General features: G+C 60.4%; 8 protein-coding genes across 8 annotated transcripts; 5 read left to right on the forward strand and 3 right to left on the reverse strand.

Annotated features, from left to right (window-relative positions):
- Positions 1 to 1555: 1555 nt before the first annotated feature.
- Positions 1556 to 3774, forward strand: THITE_2106743 (uncharacterized protein). The gene is made up of 3 exons (XM_003648798.1): positions 1556 to 2131; positions 2201 to 2235; positions 2300 to 3774. Exons 1-3 carry the CDS (start codon positions 1726 to 1728, stop codon positions 3563 to 3565), a joined length of 1707 nt encoding a protein of 568 aa, XP_003648846.1. The 5' UTR covers positions 1556 to 1725; the 3' UTR covers positions 3566 to 3774.
- Positions 3775 to 4195: 421 nt separating this feature from the next.
- Positions 4196 to 5158, forward strand: THITE_2084027 (uncharacterized protein; the record flags this gene model as incomplete). Its single annotated transcript, XM_003648799.1, has 1 exon — positions 4196 to 5158. One exon carries the CDS (start codon positions 4196 to 4198, stop codon positions 5156 to 5158), a length of 963 nt encoding a protein of 320 aa, XP_003648847.1.
- Positions 5159 to 7351: 2193 nt separating this feature from the next.
- Positions 7352 to 9297, forward strand: THITE_2106747 (uncharacterized protein). Its single transcript, XM_003648800.1, has 3 exons — positions 7352 to 8296; positions 8374 to 8540; positions 8603 to 9297. The coding sequence occupies exons 1-3, from the start codon at positions 7872 to 7874 to the stop codon at positions 9097 to 9099; spliced, it is 1089 nt and encodes a 362-aa protein (XP_003648848.1). The 5' UTR covers positions 7352 to 7871; the 3' UTR covers positions 9100 to 9297.
- An 81-nt stretch (positions 9298 to 9378) lies between these two features.
- Positions 9379 to 10343, reverse strand: THITE_2039422 (uncharacterized protein; the record flags this gene model as incomplete). Its single annotated transcript, XM_003648801.1, has 3 exons — positions 9379 to 9650; positions 9699 to 10057; positions 10153 to 10343. The coding sequence occupies 3 exons, from the start codon at positions 10341 to 10343 to the stop codon at positions 9379 to 9381; spliced, it is 822 nt and encodes a 273-aa protein (XP_003648849.1).
- A 56-nt stretch (positions 10344 to 10399) lies between these two features.
- On the reverse strand, positions 10400 to 11915 carry THITE_2106750 (uncharacterized protein). Its single transcript, XM_003648802.1, has one exon. The coding sequence runs from the start codon at positions 11802 to 11804 to the stop codon at positions 10590 to 10592; it is 1215 nt and encodes a 404-aa protein (XP_003648850.1). The 5' UTR covers positions 11805 to 11915; the 3' UTR covers positions 10400 to 10589.
- A 408-nt stretch (positions 11916 to 12323) lies between these two features.
- On the forward strand, positions 12324 to 14150 carry THITE_2106752 (uncharacterized protein). The gene is made up of 3 exons (XM_003648803.1): positions 12324 to 12583; positions 12801 to 13308; positions 13371 to 14150. The coding sequence occupies exons 1-3, from the start codon at positions 12573 to 12575 to the stop codon at positions 14052 to 14054; spliced, it is 1203 nt and encodes a 400-aa protein (XP_003648851.1). The 5' UTR covers positions 12324 to 12572; the 3' UTR covers positions 14055 to 14150.
- A 2079-nt stretch (positions 14151 to 16229) lies between these two features.
- On the forward strand, positions 16230 to 22426 carry THITE_2106760 (uncharacterized protein). The gene is made up of 11 exons (XM_003648804.1): positions 16230 to 16780; positions 17178 to 17312; positions 17375 to 17404; positions 17478 to 17542; positions 17601 to 18039; positions 18098 to 18440; positions 18507 to 19009; positions 19071 to 19631; positions 19715 to 19858; positions 19914 to 20400; positions 20456 to 22426. Exons 1-11 carry the CDS (start codon positions 16604 to 16606, stop codon positions 22384 to 22386), a joined length of 4815 nt encoding a protein of 1604 aa, XP_003648852.1. The 5' UTR covers positions 16230 to 16603; the 3' UTR covers positions 22387 to 22426.
- Positions 22427 to 23734: 1308 nt separating this feature from the next.
- On the reverse strand, positions 23735 to 25504 carry THITE_112327 (uncharacterized protein; the record flags this gene model as incomplete). Its single annotated transcript, XM_003648805.1, has 2 exons — positions 23735 to 24552; positions 24709 to 25504. The coding sequence occupies 2 exons, from the start codon at positions 25502 to 25504 to the stop codon at positions 23735 to 23737; spliced, it is 1614 nt and encodes a 537-aa protein (XP_003648853.1).
- Positions 25505 to 25774: the final 270 nt, after the last annotated feature.

Here is a 25774-nt window from a genome sequence, read left to right on the forward strand (position 1 = left end):
CGACGCCATTGCCCGCCTATTGTGTACGTAAAACCTTGCACCTTGCGCCAGCCACCCCCGCAAACCTTCATCCGCGTGGTGAAAGCGTTGATCACGCTTGGCGCGGCGCCGAACGGCTGGTCCGGTGTCGACCACGGCGGGATGGTCCCATGGTGGCCAGGATGCTGGACGAAGATGATGGGGCAGGTGGTGGAGGCTGAATAAGCGGCGGGGGCTGTGGAGGACGTGCCGGTGCTGATGGGGAGGGTTGGAGATAAGGTTTTGAAGCCTGTGCGGACGGGCATGGCGGAGAGGGCAAGGGTGTTGTTGGCTACGGGCCGGTTGGCCGGAGTGGAAGCACGGAGGTTTGGGACGGAGGCAGATGCGTAAGGGATGAGTAGCGGGGGGGAGGGGGAAGGTTTTGGCAAGGGGCGAGTTGTTGTTTGTTATGATCAAGGCGAGGATATTAGTGAGAGGTTGTTGAGGGATTTGAAATGAATAATGGCTGGTTTGGGATGAGACGGGAATAGAATGGCATTGTGTTTGCGGTGTTTTGGGGATTTATGATGACATTAAAATGAGAGCCGTGTCAACAGCGGAAAGAAGGCAGTTTAATGGGCGGGAACTAGAAATACGGGTTTCTTGAAGATCTCGCGGGAGGGGCCTTTTCAGTCCAGTCTCGGTTTCGTCGCATTGTTTCTCAGCCCCCAACTCTGGAGGATGAGCAAGGTTGTGTAGCAGTGAGATCACCGACAAGCTACTTACAGCGCTCTAAATCCATCACTGTCCATAAACGTGACACTCGTTTGCAACTACTAAATAAACAAACCTGGCCCACTTTCAAAATCGCTCTTCGCTATATACAATAAAATATTGCCTACCCTGCCTATCGCTCCCGCTTACCTACTTATGGCTTGTATACACCCTGCGGCACCTACAGTTGTATACCCTGCGGCATCTACAGGGCAGTTGCGTACCCTGCGGCACCCACAGTTGCGCACCCTGCGGCACCTACAGTTGCGCACCCTGCGGCAGCCACAGTTGTGTACCCTGCCTGCGGCAGCCACAGTTGTGCACCCTGCCTGCGGCAGCCACAGTTGTATACCCTGCCTGTGGCTTATATACGCCCTGCCTATAGCTCCTAGAGGTATTGTAAGGTGTAAGGTAGCTAAAATATCTTTAATTGCATAGAGCGAGGGGCGATTGTATAGAGCGAAGGGCGATTCTTAAAATCGGGTTGCAGCGGGGTAAGCTGGTTGCTATAGCGATTGTTCGGCTGGCGGTCAGTTGCAAACGGGTTTGGGTTAATGGACAGTGATGGATTTAGAGCGCCGTAGCTACTGTATTTTTTAGGGAACATGAGTGGCTCGCGTAAAATGCACCATCCATGTCTGAACCAGCGTTGGCTCATGTCTCCGCTTGTCTTCGTATTGGGCACAGTGCGCTTCCTGGAGATAGGTAAGGTAGCTCCGTAATTCACACGGGAACCAACAGCTAGCTGGTGCTTCGCTTCCGACTTAATCTTGCACCCTCGCCCTCTGCGGCAGTCCACACATCTCGCTTCGCTTTTGCTTTCGCAAAACTGTCCGTCCCTGGGCTGTGCTTTCCAGGGTCTTTTGGCGTTTTAAGCACAGCGGACCTTGGCGAATCTGTTTTCTGCCTTTGGTCCGTTTGTCATCAGAGACAACTCAGCTTTTTTATTCCACCTACCACAGCTACCTATCGACGGAGACACAATTTCTAACCATGAGCTGGCCCTACACTCTCCTAACAGCCATCCCGCTTGCCCTTGCGGGCGCGTTTGTGGCCCAAACAGTCATTGGTCTGCTTCGAAACTATAGGGCCGCGCGCTCCCTTGGCGTGCCTCTGCGTTTTATTCCCATCAGCCCCATGAACCCTTTCTGGATGCTCGTGGACCGAGGGGTTCTCTCGTTTCTGTCACGGCGCTTCCCGTTCTTACGTGACACCAGCTTCACCCGGTACAATTGGAGAGGATGGGAGGTGAAGGACAGGTACCGATCGCACCACGAGATGGGTGATATCTGGGTGCTGGTGACCCCCTTCAAGAATTGGGTCTATATCAACGATCCCGAGGCCCTGATCGCTCTTTTTCGCCGAGGATCTGACTTCCCTCACCCCGTCTTCATCACCGGTATGTGTTCCTGTGCCTGGCTCGTTCCGCAATATGAGAGCCGCTGAATCGAACCGATCCGTCGGACAGAGCTTCTCAACGTCTTTGGGCCAAACATTTCTACTGTAACCAAACCTGTTTGGATGACCCCTTACTGTCGTTTTGGTCAACTGACAGCAGCCTCTGTAGGCGGAAGGTCAAGCTTGGAAAACGCAGAGGAGAATCGCGCTACACTGCTTCAACGAGCAGAACAACGAGGTTGTTTGGCGCGAGGCCCTGACCCTGGCCCGCGACATGCGCGACTACTGGACCTCCAAGCCATCCGTTGATACGGCTGCAGCCGACCTGCGGACACTTTCCCTGCACATTCTATCCCGGGCGGGCTTCGGCAAGTCCTTCCCATTCGAAAGCCAGGAAGACCAGAAAAAGGCGGCCGGCAGCGCACCAGGCGCGCCGGCCACCGTCAACTACAAGGAGGCCCTCCAGATCATCCTGGAGAACCTTGTTTTGATTGTTGGCCTGGGAACCAAGTTCCTCGCGAAGCCGTGGCTGCCCAAGAAACTGCGCGACATCAACACAGCCTGCGTCGCATTCCGCGCCTACATGACGCAGACGTACGAGGAGGAGAAGGCAGCATACCTCGACGGTCGTCCCACCGAGTCCAATCTCATGCAATCCATGATTCGCGCTTCACAAGCCGATGCAAAAAGCGGTGCCGACGGCGGGCTTACCGAGGCCGAAATCTATGGCAACATGTTCGCGTTCAACTTTGCCGGGCACGACACCACCGCGCATACCCTCACGTTCGCCATGTTCTTCCTGGCGGCCAATCCCGAGGTGCAGGACTGGATTGCTGAAGAGATCCACCGTGTGCTCGGAGACCGCCCGATTGACGCGTGGGATTACCGCTCCGACTTCCCGCGCCTCAAACGCTGCCTGGCCGTCATGTACGAGACGCTCCGCCTCTACGACATTGTCCCCGTGATCAAATGGACCGCCGACAAGGCACAATCGCTCGTCGTGGGCGGCAAGACCTACATGCTACCGCCAAACAGCATGATTGCGCCAAGCTACGGCTCCCTCCAGACGGATCCTCGCTTCTGGGGTGCGGACTCGCTGGAGTGGAAGCCCTCGCGGTTCATTGTCAAGCGCAGCGAGAGCGACGACGCTCGGCAAGACGAGGAGTTCCGCATCCCCGTGCGCGGCTCGTTCATCGCGTGGTCGGACGGCGCGCGCGACTGCCCCGGCCGCAAGTTCTCGCAGGTCGAGTTCGTCGCAACCATGGCCGGGCTCTTCCGGGACGACTGGCGCGTCAGCCCCGTCCTGCTCCCCGGCGAGACCCCAGACGCTGCGCGGAGGCGTGTCCTCGACCTCGTCGAGAACGACTCCGGCATGGTGCTGCTGCAGCAGATGCTACACCCGGAACGGGCACCGCTTGTGTGGAAGAGGAAATGATTAGAGAGGCGACTTTTGCGGGAACGAGCAATCCCCGCCAGTTGGTGGTGAATGTCCGTGTTCTATATCACTTCTGTATTGTACCTCACAGCCTTTTCCTCCTGGAGGAGAGGAGAGATATTGAAATAGGGCTTAAAAATTACAGAGATGTATCTTTTTCCTGCGCCGTTTTGCCAGTAGGCCTGTCACATCTATCTTATGGAGGAAAGCGTACCTCAAGGGGCTAGGTAGGTCACAGGTGAAAACCTCTGCCCTTGAATTGGATCATACACGCCAAGACCTGCTCTCGGATTCTGAGGCAAATCCGAATTACTTGCGCATTATGCATCCTTGATTCAAACATAGCTCCGTAGGATTCGAGAATTTTCCCCTTCACCGAGCTAATGTAAAGGGGCTTCCTGGTACATCGTTTTCGACTGGTTACCAAGCAACCCACACCGGCGGTTCGAACACGACTTTGCCTGTGATTATTTGAGTGTGACTCATGTCACTTCCCACCAAGGACACCCCCAATATAGCTGACCTTATCACTTGCGAACTTGCCTCGACTTCCCACCTTCAGAGCAGAAACCAATATTTGTGCACCACACGCCTAGTAGAGAGACCGACATTGTGCACCGCACGCCTAAAATGCCACTCCCACTCTCCGCCGCCTCCACCATCGCCTCGTACGCCATTCGGCCCGCCGATCCCAAGCCCTCCTTCTTCAGCATCGAGCTCTCCCAAGCCGAGCACCGCATCCGCCTGATCAACGCCTGGGGCGACGCCATCCGGCCCGGCACGCGCATCCTCGAGCTCGGCTGCGGCCAGGGGACCTGCACGCAGGCCCTCGCCGAGGCCATCCGTCCCCCTCCTGCATCCTCAGAGACCGGGACTGCTGCCAGCGAAGGTGAGACGAAGGGAGGAGGAGGAGGAGGAGGAGGAGGGCACATCGACGCGGTCGACCCAGGCGCCCCGGACTACGGCAGCCCGTTCACGCTCGGCCAGGCGCAGGCGCACCTGTCGGCCGGACCGGTGGGGTCGCTGATCACCTGGCACCGCGCGGAGCCGGTGGCCTTCCTGGCGGCGCACCCGGGCCGGACCTGGGACGTGGCCGTGCTCGCGCACTGCGTCTGGTACTTCGCGTCGCCGGGCGAGCTCGGCCGGATCCTGGCCGCGCTGCGCGGGCGCGTCGCCCGCGTCCTGATCGCGGAGTGGGCGCTGCGCGCGACCGAGCCGAGCGCTGCCGCGCACGTGCTGGCGGTGCTGGCGCGCGGTGCGTTTGAGGCGCACCGCGTGGGCAGTTGCCAGAATGTGCAGACCCCGCTGAGCCCGGCGGCGATTCGGCGGGCTGCGGAGGAGGCGGGGTGGGCAGTGGAGGGGGAGACGGTGGTGGTGCCCGAGAAGGAGTTGGCGGATGGGTACTGGGAGACGGCAATGGTGGTGGGGGAGGGGTTTGTGCAGGATGTGGAGAGGGAGATTGGAGATGAGAGGGTTAAGGCGTTGCTGAAGTCGGCGAGGGACGCGACGATTGCAGCGGCGGACGCGGTCGGCGGGGCGAAGGGGGTGAGATCTATGGATGTGTGGGTTGCGACGCTTGTGCCAGGTGAATGACGGATTTGCTTGGGGATTTCGACGACGAGGGACCGATATTTCTTGGTTAAGCAGCAAAACTTGGATGCGGCGAAGGGGGTAAACCATTCTTAATCGAACGAACACGCGGGCTTTATATATCCTTCCATGGCGTTCATAACCAAGCCGGAGTCCGACCGGGGGGGGAGGGGGAGTTGGTACGGTCTAGATACCACGGCAAACATGTCTTCAGCCTCATTGCGGTTGCTAGGGTCTGGCAGTGCTATTCTGCGAGTTGGAGTTGCGACGGGCGGCTGTGCTTTGGATACCAGTTGGAACAGACATGGCTTCCCAGACCGGGTGCTGTGCTTTTCCAGACCTGTGAATGTGCTGTGGCTTTGCAATGGCAAACATGGTATGTCCCAACGCCCAGATAGCTAGAACTCGAGAACATCCAGCGCTTTTTCAGATCTCGAGCGCACAGAATCTTCTAATATATATACTACACAACGGCCCTCAATTTTGCCATAAGGCGATGGTCATTTAAACTACAAAACAGGGGTCTCCCTTAACTAATTGTTATTGCTATCCACCTTCCATGTCTGTTAACAAATAACAGCTGCAGGGTACATTGCTGTTAAGATATTTTTACTGCTTTTAATTGGTCTAGCTCTACCCCATCATTTTCCAATTGTTGTTTTCTCTTCCTAATTGATTTGTTTTCCTTTTTCCTCTTTTTCTCTACGCGCCTACATCGTAGGCCACGCCACCACATCGTAGGCCACGCCGCCGCATCGTGGGCCACGCCGCCGCATAGTCGAACTGGGCCAGCCATACGCAGGTGCCTAGGCACCTGGGCCAGCCGCAGGCAGGTGGGCACCGGGGGCATACCGCGGGCACCAGGGCCACAACGCGGGCACCGGGGGCATACTGTAGGCACCGGGGGCACAACGTAGGCACCGGGGCCACAACGCGGGCACCGGGGGCACAACGCAGGCACCGGGGCCACAACGCGGGCACCGGGGGCACAACACAGGCACCGGGGCCACAACGCGGGCACCGGGGGCACAACACAGGCACCGGGGGCATACTGTGGGCACCGGGGGCACAACGCAGGCACCGGGGCCACAACGCGGGCACCGGGGGCACAACGCAGGCACCAGGGGCATACTGTAGGCACCGGGGGCACAACGCAGGCACCGGGGGCATACTGTGGGCACCGGGGGCACAACGCAGGCACCGGGGCTACAACGTGGGCACCGGGGGCACAACGCAGGCACCGGGGGCATACTGCGGGCACCGGGGGCACAACGCAGGCACCAGGGGCATACTGTAGGCACCGGGGGCACAACGCAGGCACCGGGGGCATACTGTGGGCACCGGGGGCACAACGCAGGCACCGGGGCTACAACGCGGGCACCGGGGGCACAACACAGGCACCGGGGGCATACTGTGGGCACCGGGGGCACAACGCAGGCACCGGGGCCACAACGCGGGCACCGGGGGCACAACGCAGGCACCAGGGGCATACTGTAGGCACCGGGGGCACAACGCAGGCACCGGGGGCATACTGTGGGCACCGGGGGCACAACGCAGGCACCGGGGCTACAACGTGGGCACCGGGGGCACAACGCAGGCACCGGGGGCATACTGCGGGCACCGGGGGCACAACGCGGGCACCGGGGGCATATTGTGGGCACCGGGGCCATATTGTGGGCACCGGGGCCATACTGTGGGCACCGGGGCCATACTGTGGGCACCGGGGCCATACTGTGGGCACCGGGGGCACAACACGGGCACCGGGGGCATACCGCAGGCACCCAGGCCATACCGCGGGCACCGGGGGCACAACGCAGGCACCGGGGGCACAACACGGGCACCGGGGGCATAGCGCGGGCACTGGGGGTATAACACAGGCACAACATAGGCAGGTAAGCAACTGTGGGAGCCGTAGGCCGGGAGGCAAGCCGTGGGCCAGGAGTACGTCGGTAATGCAGGTAGCCAGTAGTAACAGTAAGCAAGTCATGTGATGTAAAAATGCAGATAAAAATTCCACAAGCCCGCGAAGCGGGCTCCAAACCCCTAGTCCTGCCATACTCTGCCTACCCTGCCAGAACCCAGAGCTGTCTGGTCACCTACTAGGTACTCCCGACCTCGAACCCGCACCGGCCGAAGTTCTCGTCGGAGCTCCAAAGCGCCGCAGCCGGCTACCCGCCGGGGTAGTAGTCGGCTAAGGTACGGCGTGTTGGGAGTCCCGACGAGTAGCAACAGTCGAAACTCACCTGCCCTTTCTCCTTCTGATCCTCTGCTTTTTCCCAAACAGATGAACAAATATCCGCTTCTAAGACCGCAGACTGCGGGGTGCCTTGGTTGCTGCTCCCGCTGGGTGGGCTGGTGGGGCTTGCCGGCGCCCGGCACTTGATCCGGCCGTGCGGCAGATACCTCGGTAGTGCCCCGCCGTGGCCGGTGGGGTGCAACCTCCTTATCCGGAGTCTCCGAGCGCAACAAGTGAAGCGGCTCACCTCTTGTCCTGGAACCATTTCAGAAAAAGCCCCTTTTATCTGACCCTGACATCCAGCGACGGGGCCGCCGAATACCCCCCTTTTGATAGCCATCACAAGACTCACTGCCCGCACCACCACCGCGGCCAAGCGAATCTGCACCACCTTCACCTCACAATTCTCTTGCACAGGTAGATAGCCAAGACACCCATCCTTGAACCACTCTCATCCCAAAGCGCCCCGCAAAAAAGAAAATGGCCCTCGACCTCGGCTCCCTCCCGCCACCGCCCCCCATCTCGCGCCACACCGTGCAGATGGCCGGCCTGCTGGTCGACGTCTACGGCCTGGCCGAGCTGCGCCCCGGCGCCGCCCGCGTCTCCTGCCTCTGGCTGCACCACCCGCGCACGCGCAGCAAGGAGCACATGGCCGACATTGCCGCGCGGTGCGTCGGCGCGTGGAACGCGCGGAGGGATGGCGCCGATGCGGATGCGGATGCCGCGGCGGCTGGAGGAAGGGAGAGGGAGAGGGGCCTGCTGGCGCTCGCGTACGACCAGCGGAATCACGGCTCGCGGTTGGTCGATGAGCGGGCGAATGCGTCGTGGCGGGAGGGGAATGCCATGCATGCCGTGGATATGTTAGGCGTCGTGCAGGGGATGGTTGCCGATCAGAGGGTTCTGCTGTACGTTGCGCCGAGTGAAAGGGGTGGATGGTGCGGTGGGTGGGTTGTGGCTGATCGGCTGACTGTGGGATCATTAGGGACCTCGTGGAGGGATATCTGTTCCCCAATGCGGAGGGGAATAGGAAGATTGACCAGCATCTGGCGCTGGGAGTGTCCCTGGGCGGGCACAGCGTGTGGCAGCTGATGTTTGCCGAGCCGAGGGTCGAGGCGGGAGTGGTGGTGGTCGGGTGCCCCGATTACATCAGTGAGTTTTGGAGTTGCCCAAGCTCTGTTTGAGTAAGTGTATGGTTTCTAATGGAGCGTCAGATCTCCTGTCCGACAGAGCGAGGCTGTCAAAGCTGTCGACGTATTCCGTCCAGGATAACGGCGCGTCGTTCTTGGGGAGCAAGGACTTCCCGCAGTCGCTGGTCGCTGCGTGCGCGAAGTACGACCCCAAGGCCATCTTTTTCGGTGCATCTGCCGTTCCCGGCGCCGAGGCATCGGGGGCTGCGGACGAAGCCGCGAGGAAAATCGTGCGGGAGCGGCTACGAGGCAAAAAGTTCCTGCTCTGCTCCGGAGGCGACGACAAACTGGTGCCTTACAGGTGTTCAGAGCCGTTCCTGCGCTGGTTCAAGCAGGCGACGGAATCTTGGTTCAAAGAAGAGAACGTCTCGGTCGACGACAGAGTCTATCCCGGGGTTGGGCACTCGTTCAGTGCTGACATGATCTCGGATTCGGTGCGCTTCGTTGTGGATGCTGTTGCTGGTGCGGACAAGGAGGTCGCTGTCGGGAATATTGATGAACAGCGGGCCTCAAAGATCTGAGAATGGGAGAAATAAGAAGGGCTCATTGGCTGCCTCTTCTAGAACGGAGGGAGGTAGCCGGTGGTGAGAATTCGATGGTTTCCCTTTGTGAGGGTTGACAAAGACTCGAAACCCTGCATTCTCAGGGGGCTCACAACCTAGGCCGCAGGCCTGAGACAAGCACTCCCTAGTCTAGGGCCACATATTTTGGTAGCAGCAGTTCACGAAGCCGCGAGGTAATTTTTCGGAGAGAAGGATTTTCCTCCTCACATAAACAGCAGGCCGGGTCGCGGCCCCCCTCTACTCCCTCGCCCAAGGCCGCCGCCCGCCCTCGACGAGCGCCTCGCTTCCGTCCGCAAGCACCCGCACATCAACACCACTCCGATCCCTCTCCGCCGCATCCAAAAACAGCCTCTGATGCACTCCCCAGCAATTCCTCCTCCTCCTCTTCCCAGCCAGCTCCTCGCCCACGCCGTGCGGATCCTCCGCCCACTGGCCCATCGCCAACTGCACCCCGCGCATCGCCTCCGCCTTCTCCCCGGCCGCCGACAACCCCTCCAGCCCCCCGGATGCTGGTTTCGATGCCGACGCCGACGCCGACGCCGAGACCGAACCCAGACTGTCCACGCCCGGCGGGTTAATGCCCACGAAACCGACACGATCCAGCGGGAACCCGATCGCCGCGCAGTGGCCGTCGACCAGCCGGGTGCGCTTGAACGCGTGGCTGACGATGGTCAGGCGCCGCGGCCAGGCGGCGTGGTGGCGCCAGAAGAGGATGAGGGAGTACAGGATGTTGTGGTACGAGTCGAGGGCGCGCTCCTCGAGGAGGATGCGGGTGGTGGGGAGCTGGTTGTTTCCATTGTTGGTAGTAGTGGTGATGGTGGTGGTGGTGGGGAGCAGGCCGAAGTAGGAGTTGGCGACGGCGAGGTTGTGGTAGCTTTGGGCTTCGGAGAGGACGGTTTCTTTGCGGGTTGGACCGCTGGGAATCGGTAAGGAAGTGTACAGCCGAGGGGGTGGGATGGGGGCAAGGAGAGGAAGAGGGACAGTCCAAAGACTGTTCGGACTCCAACTCACCCTGAAAACACCAAGACGGCGCTCTCGTCCTCGCTCAAGAGCTTCACGCCGGCTTTGATGTGCTCGATGAAAGTCGGGGTTTCGCCTTGTTTGTAGCCCTCAATAAGCCACTCCGCTTCATCCCAGCCATTCTTTGGCCCTCCCAGCCAGATCGCGTGTCCGCAGACAATGACAAGATGGCTCAGCGGCATGGTGGTGGTGATGCTCTGAGCTGTTGGCGATCGAGGCGAGGTTTTCAGCCAATGGAGCTGAGACATGGATTGACGGATTGACCACTTGTTTTGAACCAATAACGACCCACATCATGTGATGTCAAGCCCGGGGTGTATAAGATGTTCTCGGTTTGCAAGCACGGAGCGCAAGAGACTGGTACGTCGTCTCGAGACTGACGTTGCAGCGGAAGCGCGGTACTCAAGGCTCAGCTTCAACTGGGCACTTTATGATTCTCGCAGAAGTCGCAGCACGCTCGAAACAAGGTAGAGACTCCCGGCAATAACCAGCGGCCCGTCTCCCGCAACCTGGGATGCCCAAGTCAAAGCCGCTCGAATATCGTCCCCAGCATCATACATGGCCGGTTCCTGGACACCGTACTGGGCAGCCAGTTCGAGTAATCCAACAGGGTCCGCAGGCTTCACCCAGGGCATCCCGTCAACCGGCCCAAACCTGACCGCGGCAGCCCGGTCGTCGGGCTTGAGGAGGAGACTGAAGATTCCATTCATATCCTTGCCTTGGGTAGCTGCTACGACCCAGGTAACGGGCTGGTCGCCTGACCGTAGATGTCTCGAAACGTAATGGGCCAATACTTCAGCCGACTGAGGATTGTGGGCTCCGTCGAGAAGAGCTTCCTGCGGGCGACCCATGATCTTCTGGAGGTCAAGTCTCTGCAGCCGCCCTGGCCACTGCATCTGCTTGATCATGGGAAGGAAGTGGGCAAGCGGGCGATCATCCCCTGGACACGCCAGACGGAAGGCCGCATGCGCACATGCTAGATTCTGCACCTGATGCGGCTCGAACCCCTCGCCAGACAGAGCCTCGGAAACGCTTGCGATTGCGGGATAGTGGAGTTCCGCCCCGACTTCCCGGGCATGCTCCTCGATCACCCTCAGCACCGATGGCTGGTTGCTGCCGTCCACCACGCACGGGACTCCGGCGCGAATGATGCCCGCCTTCTGCAGGGCGATCTCCTCGATCGTGTTGCCAAGGAACGCCTGGTGGTCGAGTCCGATCTTCGCAATCACAGTAACTGCCTTCTGCTTCAGCACGTTGGTGGCGTCCAGCCTGCCGCCCAAGCCAACCTCGACCACTCCGTACTCGACGTTCTGGCGGTGGAAAATCTCAAAGGCAGTCGCCGTCAGAAGCTCAAACTCGGTCGCACCGACACGGCCCTCCTGGTCCCTCTGCTTGACCAGATTCTCAGCATCCCGAAACACGGATTCGGAGACGGGCTTGCCGTTGACCGCGATGCAGTCCCAGCGGTCGATGAGGTGCGGCGACGTGAATCGCGCCCATGACAGGCCGCTGGCCGTGAGCATGGCCGAGAGATAAGCGCATATGGAGCCCTTGCCGTTCGTTCCAGCAACGTGGATCGCCTTCCATGTCTGTGGTACATGCTGGACGAGCCGACTCACGCGAGCGAGTCCCAGATCAATCATGATTGCGGATGTAGACCTCGCGCGACTTCCCTGGTGCCCCGATGCCGTGCCCTCCAGTCTCCTGCAACAAACTACACTGGGCACCGGCCCCCCTTCTGCTTTTCGGATGAAACCAACCGCAAACCGAGGAGGGAGGGTCGGGTGGCAAAATAAACAGACGGGCTTCCTCCTTTTTGTTGACGGTCGATTGTTTTGCTGCAAAGGGGGTGATGTCGGCAGTGACTCATGCCCTTGATTGGCGATGAGCCTCCCAGTTCCAGAGCCCTGGGGAGCCCTTCGATCTGCAGGAAGTCAATTTAGCAGAGACCCCCCTGCGCCCCACCGGAGAGAGTGTTCGAGCGGGGTTCAGACTGTTTGAGATCGGCATCTGACATGGATAGATGCATGGAGCTAGTCAGGCAAGTCAATGGTTTAATTGCATCGCTTTTGCTATTAGTGGGCTTAAGTCCATATCCGATTGCTCCCCAGCCCTGTCTCAGACAGGGGTGTCGTCGCAACCGCGTCGCCCAGAAAGCCCCCCCCAGTTCAAAAGGGTCTCCGCCGCTCCCATCAATTTTCCCTTTTCAACCCATCCCAACCCCCACGCATTCGACACGCGCGAGGGTCAAGCTTAGAAGCTTTGACGCACCGCAACATCGGGATTCCATCGATTGCCCGGTCGTGCTATCACGGTCGCAAGTCGCCACTGGTCGGCGATTGCATTTGTGTCGATTTTTTGCCGAACTGCTCGAGAGAGAACAAGTGGTTCGCGACCGAAATCGAGCAAAGATGGGTCTTCGGTAAGTCGCCTGTTCCCCCAGCGCGACCGACCGCGCTTATCCCACGGACCACTTGTTATCGCGCACCAACTTCTTCGCGCTGTCGCGAGAGCGGCCGCGTCGCTTCGGCGCAACGTCTAATAGCATAATCTACGGGGCGCAACTTCCTGCGTTTGGCTCTTTTTTTCGCTTTTTTCGCGCCGCGAATCACCGCTGACGTTCGCTGCTTTCCAATCAGATTGTACCAGCCGCCGGTTGAATCCGACATTCCGGCCAAGCCCACGATTGATAGGGCAGCACTATCGCGGTCCACTATCCGTCGTGTCCTCGATCGAAACGAGGACCGATTGCGGGAGCGGCGCCGTCGCGTGCTGGCAGCCGCCGCCGCCTACAACAGCTTCGACGCCAGGCGCGGCTTGTCCGCAGTGGAGCCACCGGCAATTCCTCCCGCGACGACCGATAGCAGTGGGACAAGATCGGGTTCCGAGCATGGCCGCCGCGCGCTCCGCGATGCCGCCAACCGCATGAGTCTGCTCGACGAGCGGCTCGCCGCCGTGTTTGGCGAGCGCTGGACTAATCTTCACACCGAGACGAACCCCAGCCCGTTGCGCGATGAGGACAACAACCCCTCACCCATGCTGGCGATGGCGGTTGACTCCGAATTCCTGCCTCGCCGCAGCAGACTGCGCCCTGAGCCAACGTATACCTTGTCCAGCATCAGGTCCACGCAGGCACCCGATCATCCCGTGAGCTTCGTCCATTCCGCTTGTTCAATTTCGTGCTAGCCCCTGACCTCCGTCTTCCGCAGTCCCGCAGTGCGACACGGTCTCCGGTCGGCACGTCGCGCTCCCGCAGACAGGGGGGCCGGTGGATGGACAGCATCTTGCGGGCCGACTCGCGCCAGTCCCTGAACGGTCCCGGTGAGGGCTCGTGGTCGCGCCCGACTGCCCCCAGCAACCGGCCGTGGACCCACCACACAGGCCTCGGTAGCCTTGGTGCCGTCGATGGCTTAGGCGACCGTAACAGGAGCCTGAGCCCGGAGGGCGACAATGTCTGGGACACCCTCCTGAGCACTCTGACCCCCGACCCGCAGCCGCCCAGCGTCGGGTCGTCGTTTGCCTCCGCCACCGCGTCGGCCTCGGCAGCAGCCACCCAGAGCAACGCGACCGCCTCGTCAAGGACGTCGTTCACCACGCAGGATACGGCTGAAGAGTCGGCATTCGATCCTCCGTGCGACTCGGGATGTGACAATTCCGACACGGAGGGTGACAACGACGAGGACGAGATGGACGCGATCCAGCCGCCCCGCCGGCGTCGCACCTACGCCGAGGTGGTCCGCGACAGCAACGACGACCCGCTGGAGCTGCTCGGCGGCATCGGGGGCATGCAGCGCATCGTGCGCAACCTGGCCCGGCGCGAAGACATCCCCGACGAGTGGTGGGCCGAAGTTGGTCTGAGCCGGACCCTGTCCCGCGAGGCCTCATCAAATTGATTATTTTTTTTTTTTTTTTGTTTTTTTCCTTTTTGTGTTCTCTTTCTCGTCTTCTGTTGACTACGGAGGAGCGGCGTGTTTCGCCAACAAAAGATATTGGGCCGGTAATCGGGGTTTTTAATGGCGTTTGGGATTTGGGATTTGGCGCAAAAGGTTTCTCGGTTTCTGGGTGCCATGGCTTCGTCGCCACCATGGTGAGTGCGCAAGGGATATTTTTCAGCGCGGGTTCTATTTCTCCGACTGGACACGAGCGCGCTACGGGACGAAAAGGCTCTGCTTTACGTTGGGATTGTCCGTCTGAGCCGCGGGCTAGTTGCGACGTTGGCATGGTTTGCCATGCTTTCCGGAGGCGCTTCCACCTGGCCGCTTCCGAGGGAGGAGATGTCAGGAATGCTGTAAGATTATGTTTTGGTTGCGCAGAGGGCAACGGCCTCTGAGGATGGTGGGAATTTGCGGGAGTTTATGAGCTGCACGTTCCCTTGAAGAACGAGGGCCTGTATTTTTCTGGAGTTGATTGGGCATCTCGAAATGATGGAGAGCCTACCGGGCAATGCAACATTGAGATTTTGCCTTGCTATCCGGGGGCATCTTGCCCCTCCCTCAAACAAACCTACGAACTGAAGGCCAGCCTTGGTGCGAATGACAGTATGCCGGTTGCTTGGAGAGGAGATGTCCCCCCTGCTTCGCTACTATAAGTGCACTACTGTGTAACTGCGCGTAATAGGCTGGCCTTGAATGTGGAGGGATTGGCGGTCCGCAGGATGACATGCTTCGTCTCTCTGTGCAAGGCTGGTCGGGGGTTACACTGCAGGGATGAGAAGGGCAGGTCGGCATGTGGAACCTTCCCGTCCATCGTCAAGCTTTTGGCCAAGGAGGCCGCCGGTTTTCCCAACGCCATTTGCGTCACCGAGGCCGAGATCTCCAGCTGAGAAGACGCCGAGGTTCTGCCCAAGGATAGGTATAGAGCCGTGCAATGTCCGTTATTGTTCAGAACGATGGCAGTGTGTATGCTAGTCATCGTTTTGGTTGCCAACCAAACGGTGCTCTACCACTTCTTCAACGACTGGCCCCATCTAAAACACGAAGAAGCGACATACAGGCTCCCTCTTGGCCCAAAAAGGAAGAAATCTGGAGGGCATTGCGGTTTTCGTCATGGAACTGAGAGAGCTTCCGTGCAAGATCCGCCTCCCATGGTAGAGATCCACATCGGCAGGGACGCGCCTGCCGAGCGAGAGATCTTAGACCTGGCCTTCCCGCTTTTGCCGCGTGCTCAACTTGGACGCTTGTTCTTGCTGTGCTTAACATTTGGTCTCGTGATTGACACCCCGTAAGGTTCTTCACTCAGGTTCTTAACGACGAACAATGCTCCACGCTGACCCAACTCCAACGCCGTCCAGGGATGCTATGGGTGCTTGGTGTCGACCACAGGGGTCAAGGGGCCTTCCGATTTAACGAGCACGACCGACCAGGGTCGCACTGCCGCTAGTTAATACAGTAACTCATGTTATGCCCATCCCGGGCTTAGCTCCGGCTCACTTCGCTGCTGAACAGCCTTGTTAACCCCGCGGCATGTCCCGGTATGTTGTGTATTTCATAAGTCGTAGGCACAGGCCCGAGTTGAGACAACAGCCAAGCAGGCAGAATCTCGCTTTCGCCCTGGCACACCATTAACACCACACCCACGCTCATTTATGCTTTCTGGTTTCTTATCCTGTTTGTGTTTCCCGTCTTGTTCTTTTCCACTTTCCTTCTTCCCTTTTCTTACAGCGCCGGCCGGCCCAACCAGGCGGCCCTTTCCCATCTCTGTCCATGCATTGATGCATTAATGCATTGAAGGCCCTTGCTTGCCTGCCTGCCCGAGCCTGCGTGACCCCGCGAACCCGAAGCTGCCCTGCCGAGACACTGGCAACCGGGGCAAGTGTAGGTAACCCGTCATTTCAGAAGGCTGTTTGCACCCGCCATCCCTTCCTGACCTTAGCTCGCCGGCCTGACGACGATTTCTGCCGACCGAATGACCTGCCAGCTCCATTATCCGGCCTTGGTCGCCGTGTGAAGGGAGGCATCGACGGTTCCCGGGGAGGCCCACACCAGCGCTGAGCGATTAGGTCCCCACGCGGGGCAGCAAGCACAAGCCAGCTGAACGCCGACTTCCACCGCCAGACAGTGATTTGCGATTTGCGATTCGCGATTCGGCCCTCGAATTTTTTTTCTGTTTTTATGTTTGTTTGGGGCAAGCTTCGGCCCAGGGCGGGAATGAGCGCCGCAACCGAAGCCCACACTCGTTTTCTTCCCCACCTCAAACCAAGCACGCGCGGCCGCGACGAACGCCAACAAGCGACGAGACCCCGCCCGCGACTGACGGTGTCAGCATCAGCAGACTAGCGCCTCCCGGGGCGGCGCGCCCAGAGAAGGACGGACCGGAAGGACGTTGGCGGTTTGAGCAGCCTGGGGGACCGACGCCCAGGCAGACCGAGACGGTGATTTGAGGCTGGCTGATCCGGAAAGGTGGAAATAGGCAGCTCGAGGGGGAAAGAAAGGAAGGGCCCGCCATGGCGCCGCCGCCGACGCCGCGCCCTGCAAGCTCGGGCGTGGCCGAGCGGCCGTACCACGGCGGCGCAAACGGCCGGGCGGTCGTGGCCGCCAAGGTGACGCCGGGCACGCCGCGCCGGGAACAGCAGGCCCTGAGGCAGGAGAAGGCCGTGCAGGATCCGGGACTGAGGGACTACGTATGTTGGCACCACTTTTCTTTTCTTTTCTTCATCATGCGGCCTAACCCCAGGATTGTGGTGGCGGCCGCATGCTCTGCGGCGTCTTATCGCCTCTGCTTTTTTTTCCTCCCTTTCCTTTTTTTCCCCACTGTTGTGTGGCCTTTACATACACGTCTGCATATCCCGCCTCAGGTCGGCATGTGCATCTTTGATTGGCCTGCTGGCTTGGCAGCCGACTGCGGGTTCTTTATGTGGGTGAAACAGGGCTCGGAGGCTCGGATGAAGCTGAGGTGGAATGGGATCGGGAGAAGATGCGGCTGGTGCTACCCCATTTTGCCCACTATCCCTCTGGGGCTCCAACCGGCCCGATTTCTCTGGAAGAAAAAGTGAGACATGGCTGACGGCAGACGCGCAGCGACTAGGAGACTGCATCGGAAAGGGCGCCTTCGGGTCCGTCTACAAGGCCTTCAACTGGGGGACTGGGGAGGCCGTGGCCATCAAGCAAATCAAATTGGCCGACTTGCCCAGGAGTGAACTGCGTATGATCGAAGTAAGTTGGCGTCAACACCAGAGGAGCCCAGAGAGACATGCGCCATATTGACCGTGCTGCAGGCAGAGATCGACCTCCTGAAAAACCTCCATGTCAGTGGAAAACGCCTCCGCGGCTGCAGGCGCGTCCCTGACGCGGGCTGCCAGATTACTGACCGGCTAATAGCACGACAATATCGTAAAATATATTGGCTTCGTCAAGACTGCAGACTGTCTCAACATTATCCTGGAGTCCGTGCCGTCCTCCTTCATCCTCCCCCCTGATCGCTCCGCTAACACGACTCGGCAGGTACTGCGAAAACGGCTCGTTGCATTCCATTTGCAAGGCCTACGGCAAGTTCCCCGAGAACCTGGTCGGCGTGTACATGACCCAGGTCCTGCAGGGCCTGCAGTATCTGCACGACCAGGGTGTCATCCATCGAGACATCAAAGGCGCCAACATCCTGACGACCAAGGATGGCACCGTCAAACTGGCCGACTTCGGTGTCTCGACAAGCACACTCGCCGGCCCGGACAAGGAGGCCCAGGTCGTTGGGACGCCCTACTGGATGGCTCCGGAGATCATCCAGCTCTCGGGCGCCACCTCGGCCTCGGATATCTGGAGCGTTGGGTGCACCGTGATTGAACTGTTGCAGGGGAAGCCGCCATATCATAACCTCGCTGCGATGCCAGCGCTGTTTGCCATCGTCAACGACGACCACCCCCCACTCCCCGAGGGAGTTTCGCCAGTACGTCTTTCTGTAATACAGAAGGTGGCCTGCCCGCCTTTGCTGACCACTCCGAAAGGCTGCTCGCGATTTCCTCATGCAGTGCTTCCAGAAGGATCCGAACCTGCGCGTATCGGCGAGGAAGCTGCTGCGGCACGCCTGGATTACCGGCTGTCGGAGAAGCGACGCTCCCGTGTCAAAAGCACCGGCCAACTTCAGCCAGGCCGTCGAGGAGGTGAAGCAGTGGAACAAGGCCCTCAAGTCATCCGAGAATAACCTGCGGGTCTCGACTGGCTCAGAAAACGGCGGTCCGCCAGGCCAAGCGCACCGCGCGAATCTGGCTACTTCTGCCAAAGTGCCGCTGGCTCCGGCGACGAAGCAAAGGTCGACGGCAGATGCCTTTCGGTCTCCTGAGCCTGCCGGTGAGTCGCCGAGGGCGTGTGCGTGAGCATGGGCATGTTCGGAGCTTGGCCAGCTGACCTCTGCAGACGATGATAATTGGGACAACGACTTCGCGACGACAATATCGCCGAGTGCTCTCCATCTTCCCCATATCAAAGGCCAGGACAACTTTGGCGGCCTGCTCTCGGGTGATCGGTTGAAAGCGTTTGCGTCCGTCGACGGCCAGAGAGAGGATTCCGAGAACTGGGACTCGAGCTTTGGGGGCGAGCTGGGAACAATCAAGGGCCTTGGGCACTGGTCAGAAATGGATCTTCAGGAGGAGACTATCCGGCCGCTGCCCAAGAAGACGGAGAAGACTAGAGAGTCCAGGCTGAGAGGGCAGGAACACCACGGACATAGGCGTCAGAGAAGTGGGAAGGGTGGATCGAATTCGTCCCAACCCAAGTCTCCCGTCAAGCCCCTGGGGACAAAATTCGAACTGCCTCCACGACCAGACATTATCTACCGCGAGCAATCCACGGAAGACTACTCTGACCTGTTCGCGGACAACGACCATGTCTTTGACAGGAGGCTCAGTCTTGCCAACAAAGTAAGCCCACCTCGTCTCTCCTGAAGCTTTCAGGGACGGTTTCAAGCTCACCTACCTCCAGGACACGCCACAGCTCTTCCACCCCTCAGACCTCACCAGCAGCGCCCCCAAATCAACGCAGCGCCCCACCGGCGGCAGCAGCACGCGGCGATCAAAAACGACCTCCCCCGCGTCCGCCTCCTCATCGTCGAGACCCGCGCTTCTCCCCCCCGCAGAGCCAGACCCGCCGGTCCGCCGGGCCCGCTCGACCGTCGAGATCACCAAGTTCGCCGAGGACGAGGGCGACGAGGACTTCTCGGACATCTTCGGCGCCGACGGCGACCCGCTGGTCGAGTCCGAGGAGAGCGACCGCGGCTCCGAGACTGACGGTCAGGTTGGCGGTGGCGGTGGTGGCGGCGGGCAGCTGATCCTCTCGCGCCTGTCCAACAACTCGTGGTTGGGCGACGACGAGGACGAGGACGACCCGTTCGCCATGATGGATCCCGGCTGGGACGAGATGGATCTCGAAGCGAATATCGCGCGCGACCGGCATGCCCGGCTGGCGGAGCGGGTTGAGGAGTTGGTGAGGAGTATGAAGATCACCAAGGGGGAGGAGGTGGTGGGGAAGTTGGCGGAGGATTTGGTGAGTCCCCGGCACCACTTTACCGTCTGCTTTTCGGAGGAATTGTGGGTGATTGTGAGCGAGGTGCTAATACCGGGTTGCAGCTGGCCTTGCTCTGGGAGAACGACGAGGTCAAGGCGCTCATCATCGGCGCCCACGGCTTGTTGCCGATCTTGGAGATCCTTGAGACTTGCACGCTGAAAAGCCGGCAGCATATGATTTTGCAGCTGCTCAAGATCGTCAACGCGGTAAGTCCTGGTCTGGTCACCTTTCCCCGTTTCGCGGGTGGTGCTGACGGAACAGATCATCCTGGACGATGTCGAGCTGCAAGAAAACCTCTGCTTCGTCGGCGGTATCCCGATCGTCACCAAGTTCGCTGCTCGGCAGTATTCCAACGAGATCCGGCTCGAGGCTGCTGCGTTTGTGCGGCAGATGTACCAGACGTCTACCTTGACGCTGCAGATGTTTGTCAGCGCCGGCGGTCTCAATGTCTTGGTCGAGTTCCTGGACGAGGACTACGAGACATCACAGGACCTGGTCCTGATCGGAGTCAACGGCATCTGGAATGTCTTTGAGCTCCAGGGGCCGACGCCTAAGAACGACTTTTGCAGGATATTCTCGCGGAGCAAGATCCTGGACCCCTTGGCTGCTATTCTGCACAAGGTCTTGGATGAGGATCGGGATGAGTTGTCGGAACTGGTCGAGGGTCGTATTGTCAACATCTTCTACCTCTTTTCGCAGGCGGAGCCTTATGTCAAAGAGGCGGTTGCTGAGCGCCAGGTTTTGAAGAGTAGGTCTCCCATCCACGACCTCATTTGAAGGCAGGCTGACTGACTGGGTTGCAGCGGTCCTCAAGGACCTCCGGCGGATGACCCCCTCGCACCAGATCACGATGCTCAAGTTCATCAAGAACATGTCCATGTGCTCAACGGTGCTCGACGCGCTGCACTCTGCCGACGCGATCGACTTCCTCATCGATGTCCTCAGCCATTCGATGAAGAAGGGGCAGAAGAACTTCCGCGAGATCTCGAATCAGGTGTTGAATACCATGTTCAACCTGTGCCGGCTCAGCAAGGAGCGTCAGGAGTACGCTGCGAGCAACGGCATCATACCGCTTCTGCTCAAGATAATGAGGACGGACCGGCCCCCGAAGGAGTTCGTGCTGCCCATCCTCTGCGACATGGCTCACTCGGGCAGCAAGGGGAGGAGATACCTGTGGCAGAACAACGGTCTGGACTTTTACGTGTCCCTTCTGGCGGACCAGTACTGGCAGGTGACAGCGCTCGATGCCATCTTCGTGTGGCTGCAGGAGGAGACCGCCAAGGTGGAGAGTCACCTCCTCGACGGGAACTTCACCGCGGCCATCATATCCTGCTTCAACCCCACCAAGGCCAACGCCTTCGACCCGAACCTCCTCGAGCCGCTGCTAAAGCTCCTACGGTTGAGCCCGGCGACGGCGGCGTCGCTGGCCAAGGCGGAGATGTACGCCGGGATCGCGCAGAAGCTGAGCCACAAGAAGGCCGTCGTCCGGCTCAACCTGCTGCGTCTAGTGCGCAACATCATGGATGGATGCGAGGCGAACGGGTTGTCCATGTCGGCGCTTAGCGCTTCCAGCACCGGCCGACAGCTGCGCATGCTCTTCGACGACATCCAGACACTGGCGGATAAGGACCCGGCAGTTCTGGTGCGGAACCTGGCCTCGGAGCTGATTAGAAGCCACATCGACGTCGAACTGCAGCACGACGCCATGTCGCTCAGTGGACTCGGCCTCGGGGCCTCCGCCGGTCCCGGCTCCAGCGCCGGCTCCGGTCCGCGTTCCCGTTCCGGCCCGCGGCGCAACACCAGCTACACGCCGCCGGGGCTGCACCTCAGCATGTCCATGCCGCCCACCCCGACGCAGGGCCACCGCCTGACGCAGTCCTCCTCGGCGTACATCGAGATCGCCGCGACCCCGAAGCGCTCGGCCGTCGGCCTCACCCAGGAACGCGACCCGGCCTTCTACCGACCGCGCAGCCGCGACGGCCTGCCCGTGACCAACATCCCCCGCCGTATCAGCGACACGCCGCCCGCTGGCCCCGCAAGCATCACCACCAACAGCACCACCGCCGCCAACACCAGCTCCTCCTCCTCCTCCTCTACCACAGCAACTACCCCGACCACCACCCCCGCCCCACCCTCCAAAAGCCGCCTGCCCCGCACATCAACGCAGTACGCCGCATCCCGCCCCAGCCTGATCAGCGCCGTCTCCGCGCCGCCGCCCCTCTCATCTGGCGGCGGCACGCCGTCGGCAGGCAGGCGCGAGTCGCTCAGCGCGAGCAGCGTGCACGGCGGCGGCAGCGGCGGCAGCAACTACAAGGAGAATGTCCTCTACCATAACCACCACCACAACAACTTCAACCACGTCCAGGGTCAGAGTCAGAGCCGGGCGGGTAGGATCCGCTCCGGCTCGTCGGTCACGGTGGCGAGCAACGCCTCCAGCGCGGCGGCTGGTGCGTCCGGCGGCGGCGGGGCCTCGCAGTACTCGGCTTCGCCGACGGGGGGCGTGTTCGCGGCGGGCGCGGGCGGGGCTGGGAGCGGCGGCTTGATGCCCCCTGCTGTCGTCGGCCCTTCCGCTTCTGCTGCTGGTGGTGGTGGTGGTAATGGGAAGGGGGGTTATGGATCCGCGGCCGGGAGTAGTAGTAGGGAGGTTAGCGACGGCAGTGGAGGCGGGAGCGGTGGGAAGCGGAGGAGCAGGGCGCCCAGCTCGAATTCCGGGTCGGAGGGGAGGTGGTCTTAGGAGGACCGCGGTCCGGCTTTGGGCAGTCGGGGCGGAGCCGGCGGCGGTGGTGCTGCTGGTGATGGTGAGGTGTTTGGTGCTATACCTGCGCGCGTGGGTGGAAACCGGGGCGGAGGTGCCGGTTATGGGAGGGGGGTGCGGCGGAGCGGGTTGGGTTGGGAATGGAGAAGGTGTTGATGATGCCTACCGGGTAGTAAACACCTGGGCCGGGTTGGTACCTTCTTACTTGTTTGTTGCGTGCCGGATGGTCGGCTGGGAAAGAGCTGGGCACTCGCGGTCTTTTGTACGGTTTAGCATTCTCTGGAGTCATGGCGGCGGTTCATTTTTCCTTTTTTTTTTCTTTCTTTCTCCCTCGCCGTCGGGCCCTTTTTTTATTCCCTCTCGCCGTCGAGCTGTTCACATTGCCCTTTTCTTTTCTGTTTTACGGACTCGGGGCCGGAGCGGTAACATAGAGGGATGGTCTGCGAGGAAATGGGCTCCCCAGGGAGGGAGGCGGCTTGTCGACCGTGCAAATGGAAGGCCGAGCCGAGCTCGGATGTGAATAGATGCGAATACACATACCGTGTTGATCATCTGGGTGTGCGGTGATACGTTGTGGGCGTTGGTTTTTGCTGCATGTGTGGTCTTCCGGCTATCATCACGGTCTAAGTTGAGGAGTTCCAACCCCTGCTCTTCCAACCTGCATACTTATTCTGCCGTCCTACGTGGCCTGAACTACCAAGAGGATATGGGGTACAGGCTCAACAGGAGTGATGATTGTCATGAGCTTCTTTCGTCAATGGATTCACCAAGTAGTATTGAGTTGCGAGCAAAGAATGAAAGCTTCAGCTTTAATTCGACGGTGTTTCAACCTGGAGCCTGCAGCATGGCGCCATTTCCAGAGATCAGGTCATCCGCGAAATTTTCTCAGCTACATTTTGTCGTCTGGCAGACAGCCTATGTATATATGCCCACAGCAATATCGCCTTGACGGCCCAGAAGCTGTCCATGTGTTCGCGGATAGTTCAGGAACTCGATCGCCCCCGTGTTGGTAGGACAGGCCGAACGAGTTGGTGCCTACCTGTGCGTGAGCCGTTCTCACCCAGGATACAAGGGCAACGTTCCATCGTTGGCGCCCGATATATCCAACCCGACGGATTCTGCGACTGCCAGCGACGACATCGAGAGAAAGCTGACTGCAGGTGTTAAGCAGGCCTGCCGCTCTCCCCCTACTGCTTCCCGCTGCATTCCGCACCCGAGAAGATCTCACCATCCCTTCCCTCCCGCCAACCTCGACAGGCTCTATAAGATGGCTACAGCTCGGTCTACTACCAGAACATCGAGCTCGGCGACGCCCGGCGCAAATTCGTCAAGGCGCGGCCCAATAGCGATCGAACAGCCTCTTTGTCACCAAGGCACACCTCAACTCCGCATCCGAATGTTTCCTCGCGGCTTCCTCCCACGCCTCCACGACTTCCTTCTCGAGGTCGAGGTGAGACAGCGGGCGGCCGCCGACGACCAGCCGGGGCGCATCCCCGCCACCAAGACGGGCTGAGCGCCGGCTGCTCGGAGCCGTCGTGTACGAGACCCTGAGCCAGCCTGCGTTCGTGGGAGGCGAGCCTATCACGAAGCTCATGTGCCGAAGCGCGGGCATCCGGCCGGCAGCGCGCGCGGCGGCCAGAAGGAGCGGGCGGACCGCGTCCGGGTCGACCTCTTCGCGGAAAGCTCGATGGATCTCGTCGCCGGGGGCCACGTCACTGCTGTCCGACACGTCTGACTCGACCACGTGATCCGAGTCGTCGCCGAAGGAGTCCGTCCGGCGCCGGAAGCGCCATCTCCCCGACGGCGAGATGGCGCCCGGGTTGATGCCGTAGTACATCATGTTCGGCCAGTAGGGTGGAGATGGACTATCGCCGGCGTTTTCTCCGTGCTGTGGCTGCTGGTCGTCCAGCTCGGCAGATCCTGAAGGCCAGAAGATTTCGGGGCCGACGTCGGCCGTCAGGTGGAACTCGAAGAGGCGTTGAGAGAGCTTGTGCAGGGCGAGGCTGAGCTTGTCATGGTCATCCGGATCTGCCTCGTCCAGGATGCTAGGTCGTTCGAAGAAGTGGTCCTTTGGAGCCGGCCCGCCGTACAGGAGGTGAAACGATCGGAGCGTCGGGGGCAGTGCTTGCAAACTGTCGGCAAAATCTACGCACGCTCGCTTGTTGGTGAGCTGAGGCGTCCTGTGCGATGCGGGATTCTGAGAGACGCTCGGTGACCAAGTAAGATAGCGCCAAAGTAAACATGGCGGGAACAGAAATAGGTCCACCACAAAGAGGGGCGAAAAACGAGGCGTAAACTAACCTGCTCTCAACTTCTTCCTGAGTTCGACGTCCCTCTTCTCCTTGTCCCGAAGCACCCAGTACACCTGCTCCAAACCCGACATTCTCGACGCCATGAGACAAAGCGCCCGCGGAGCAAAATGGCGATAATGCAGCAATGGACTATCGATGCGCTGGACTCCGAACCCCAAGATGCAATGCACCTCGGGCAGCGCCTCCGCTTCGCCCTCAGCCGATTGCCCAGGCGTTGCCAGCCTCAAGTCGAGATACGAGCTCTCGTAGCGCCTCTCGAAGAGGTCGCGGGGTGCCGTGGGCGAGACAGGACGCCTGCGATGCCTGCCCTCCCAGTCCTCCATATCGCTCTCGCAGCGCGCGGCCAGGGAGAGGTGGATCTTGGGGCGGTAGTCCTCGCCGGCGCCGGCGGCGGCCAGCAGGGCGAACAGCCTGCGGACGGCGTCGGTGAAGACGGCGTCGTTGGCGGCGCGCTCGGCGTCGTCCTCGACGCGGCGGCGCGCGGCCTCGTCGTACGGCGGCAGCAGCACGTCCAGGTAGATGGAGCGCACGAGGCGGCGGACGCGGTCGGGCGTCAGGGCGCGCGCGGCCAGCGGCGACGCCAGCCGCGCCGGCGTCAGCGTGATGTGCGCGAAGGTCAGCGCCTCGATGCGCGGCTGCCACCGCCGCGACACGGCCGCGTACGCGGCCAGCCCCGTCGTCCGGGGCGGCGCGGCGCCGGGGTTGCCGTGGTGGTGGTGGTTCGGCGGGTCCGCGGCCAGGTGGGTGATGATCATGGCGATGATCTCCTCGGGCAGGCGGTCCATCTTGGCTCAACCTGCGCGGTCGGCCGAGGGGAGTTCGCGCTTTACTGTGTGTGGCGGGTGGGTTGGGGAGACTTCCATGCTTCAATGGGAGGAAACGCGCTGAACGATGTTAAGTCCCAGCCAACACTCACTCACCCCTCTCCCCCCTTGATCAGCTCAGCCGCTGTGCGTGTGTGCGACGTCCGGGTTTCCCCGCGGCATTTCTCCAAGCATGACATGCTCCAGACGCATTGGTCTATAGTGTTGTACGTGTTTGACAACGGAAAACCA

The sequence above is a fragment of the Thermothielavioides terrestris genome, chromosome 1 (assembly GCF_000226115.1).
Source record: "Thermothielavioides terrestris NRRL 8126 chromosome 1, complete sequence".
Taxonomy (NCBI): Eukaryota; Fungi; Ascomycota; class Sordariomycetes; order Sordariales; family Chaetomiaceae; genus Thermothielavioides; species Thermothielavioides terrestris.